This window comes from Prunus dulcis, chromosome 1 (genome assembly GCF_902201215.1).
Source record: "Prunus dulcis chromosome 1, ALMONDv2, whole genome shotgun sequence".
NCBI classification, from domain to species: Eukaryota; Viridiplantae; Streptophyta; class Magnoliopsida; order Rosales; family Rosaceae; genus Prunus; species Prunus dulcis.
Genome location: NC_047650.1, coordinates 7,953,912 through 7,956,993, shown reverse-complemented (window position 1 = coordinate 7,956,993; position 3,082 = coordinate 7,953,912). Strand labels below are relative to the sequence as shown.

General features: G+C 40.6%; 1 protein-coding gene across 1 annotated transcript; it reads left to right on the top strand.

The window, feature by feature from the left end:
* Window positions 1-511: 511 nt before the first annotated feature.
* On the top strand, window positions 512-2,847 carry LOC117616791 (RING-H2 finger protein ATL13). The gene has a single exon (XM_034346207.1). The coding sequence runs from the start codon at window positions 1,012-1,014 to the stop codon at window positions 2,494-2,496; it is 1,485 nt and encodes a 494-aa protein (XP_034202098.1). The 5' UTR covers window positions 512-1,011; the 3' UTR covers window positions 2,497-2,847.
* Window positions 2,848-3,082: the final 235 nt, after the last annotated feature.

The following is a 3,082-nucleotide window of genomic DNA, read 5'->3' as shown; positions in this document are numbered from 1 at the left end:
TGTATCAGTGACTTAGCTTTAAGCGGCACAAAAAGCCATCCCCAAAAATCCATGAGGAAAAGTTAAACAAACAAAAGTCTCACAGTCACTTGCCTTGCTTTTGGGGTCCCCTGAACTGTCTCTACATTACAAAAATACACAGTACCCTACGCTGCCACTTCTAATATTTCCAAATGCGTAATATTTTGGTCCCTCACTCTTTGTCTCTCTTCAGACTTTGTGACTATCATCTGTGTTTCTTGTCCTTTACCCAGAAAAAAGTAATCCGTTCCATATTAACAAAACTTTCAGGGTTTCTTGAGATAGAAGATGGAATAGAAGAAAAGGAAAGAATGTGATCAGAATAACAAGGACATTAAAATATATAACCAACAAGAAAAAGCCCATTAGGGGGTTCACATTTCCATACTTTTCTCAAGATTTTATCGTTACTTTTATCTCAGGGGTATTAAATGGGCATTGGGGTTGATGCAGGGTTGCTTTGAAGTCAACCAAAACCAGAAGAAGAAGAGCCTTGCATTTGATGAAAGGAAAAATTGTTCATAATAGAAGTCATGTTCTCCAAATTTTTTAAATAGGCTAATGACAGACCTAAAGTCATTTAATTTTGCACAGGGTGGTAGATTTATTAGATTTATTGGCTTCTGCTTTTCAAATCTCACCTCACCTGTGTCACCATTTATTTCCCATCTTTTAACCCGCCTTCTCTCTCTCTCTCTCTCTCTCTCTCCCCTCAAAAGAGGACATTTCAATTTGCAAGTTCCTCTTACTGTAAAAACAAAATTGAGGGTAAACCATTGAGTCTCTATCAGAAATCCAGCATATAATCCAGCAAAACCACATGAGACCAAGCTTAAACAACTGTCTGGGATTCTGCACTTTCACTTGGACTTGGACTTGGGTTTGTTTGCATACCAGATGGGATTCTTCAGATTAGATGTCTGAAGCTGAAAGCTGCAATCTTGGTAAGTTTTCTCAATCTTTCCTTGGGAATAAGCAAAGACAAGAAAAATGGTCTGGTCTCTCCTTGAAATCAAAGAAAAAGGCCTTGCCACTACCACTCTGCAACCATACCTTGTTCCTCAGCCACCCCCACCCTCCAATGTTCAATCAGATAGTTTCAGTTTTGGCAACAAAGTCAGTCCAAGCATACTGCTCATAATCATAATTCTAGCCATTATTTTCTTTGTTTCTGGTTTGCTTCATCTCCTTGTTAGATTCCTTTTGAGACCTTCAAGCAGAGATGCAGATGACTTGGAGAGTGTGACTGTTCTTCAAGGACAATTGCAGCAACTGTTCCACCTCCATGATGCTGGGGTTGACCAGTCTTTCATAGACACTCTCCCTATCTTCCATTACAAAGCCATCATAGGATTGAAAAATCCGTTTGATTGTGCTGTGTGTTTGTGTGAGTTTGAGACTGAAGATAAGCTCAGATTGTTGCCCAAGTGCAGCCATGCCTTTCACATGGACTGCATAGACACATGGCTCTTGTCTCACTCAACTTGCCCTTTGTGTAGAGCTACTTTGCTCCCTGATTTCTCTCCAAACAATAGCTGTTCCCCCATTGTTCTTGTTCTTGAATCTGGGAGTGACAGCTCAAGAGAGATGGTCTCTGATAGAGAGGCTGCTATTGGCAGAACCAACTCAGTATTGGGACCAAATTCCCATCTGGGTTTTCATGGAGACGTCGAATTGGGCTTGTCCCACCGCAAATCGTGCGAAATTGTGACGAAAGAGGAGGCTAATCCGACGGTAATGGTGGATTCAGGGGAAAAGGTAGTGCCTGTGAAGCTTGGAAAGTTCAGAAATGTGGATGGTGGTGGTGAAGGGAGTAGTGACAGCAATGTGGATGCAAGAAGGTGCTTTTCTATGGGGTCATTTGCATACGTAATGGATGACAATTCTTCGTTGCAAGTACCCATTAGAGCCTCAATGAAAAAGCAACCAAGCAAGAAGCCTACTCTGCCATTAACACCAGGTCACAGGCAAGCAATGTCTGAATGTGATTGTGAATCCAGAAGAGAATTCAAGTTCAGTGGGGTTGAAGCAATTGGAGGCCTTGAGACTCAAGGGACTGCTAGTGCTAGTATTACTATTGGCAATAATACCATTGGGAGGAGCAAGAGGGAGAGCTTCTCTATATCGAAGATTTGGCTCCGCGGGAAGAAAGAGAATCCGAATAGGGCAGGAGATTCGTCGAGACTGGCCTCTTCCTTCCGGTTTCCTGTGCACCGGAGTGGCGTGGCTTCCGGAGACGAAGTGAAGGCCAAGAATGTTGAGAGTGGGAGTAGGAGGACTATTTCAGAGATTGACATTGGTAGGTGGGAAAATGGAGGGAGTGAATTGGGTTGTGATGAGGAGAATGTTAGTGTTAGTTGTAACAGTTTGGATTCTCAAGCAAATCCACCATCTTTTGCAAGGAGGACACTGCTTTGGCTCGTGGGAAGACAGCAGAACAAAGTTGTTCATTCATCATTTGATCCTAGTGTTTAGTTTTCTGTTAATTTCTTTAATTTTTATTCTTATCTAGATAGATAAATTATTATCTATGATTCCTCATCCTCCTGGACGGTAAATTTGGATGTTTTGTAGCTGGAAAATTGAAGAAGCAATAGTTGGATAGGGATCTCGTATCAGTTTCTGCATTTCTCTTGTGGAGAGATGCAAAATGCTTTCTTTCCAGATTATAGCATGTGTTGAAGAAAATAGGGCATATTCAAAGGTCAAAATTCGACTGCTCTTTCTCTGTAATTCCAACAATGTAGCCCTTTAGTAGAAAAACAAAACAAAAATAATATATTATATGGGGGTGGGTCAACACAGTTGGATTTATGCCTTGTTAAATTGTCATTGTTTGATGTCAGACTTTGATTAGGCATTTATAGAGTGACAAATTGTTAGATCCGTGTCATTGAATGAGATTATTTTTTATACAAGCAATCTAATTTAATAAGTTGGATGCAAAGGATCGGGCTCACTATCCTATCCTAGTCAATTGACGTAATCTACATGTGTTTCATTGAATGAGATTATCATGACTCACATAGCATTGAATGAGATTATTATGACTTACAGTAAA

What these genes read in the sequence shown, in the direction of transcription:
- LOC117616791 (XM_034346207.1), top strand. Translation starts at nt 1,012, where the DNA reads ATGGTCTGGTCTCTCCTTGAAATCAAAGAAAAAGGCCTTGCCACTACC.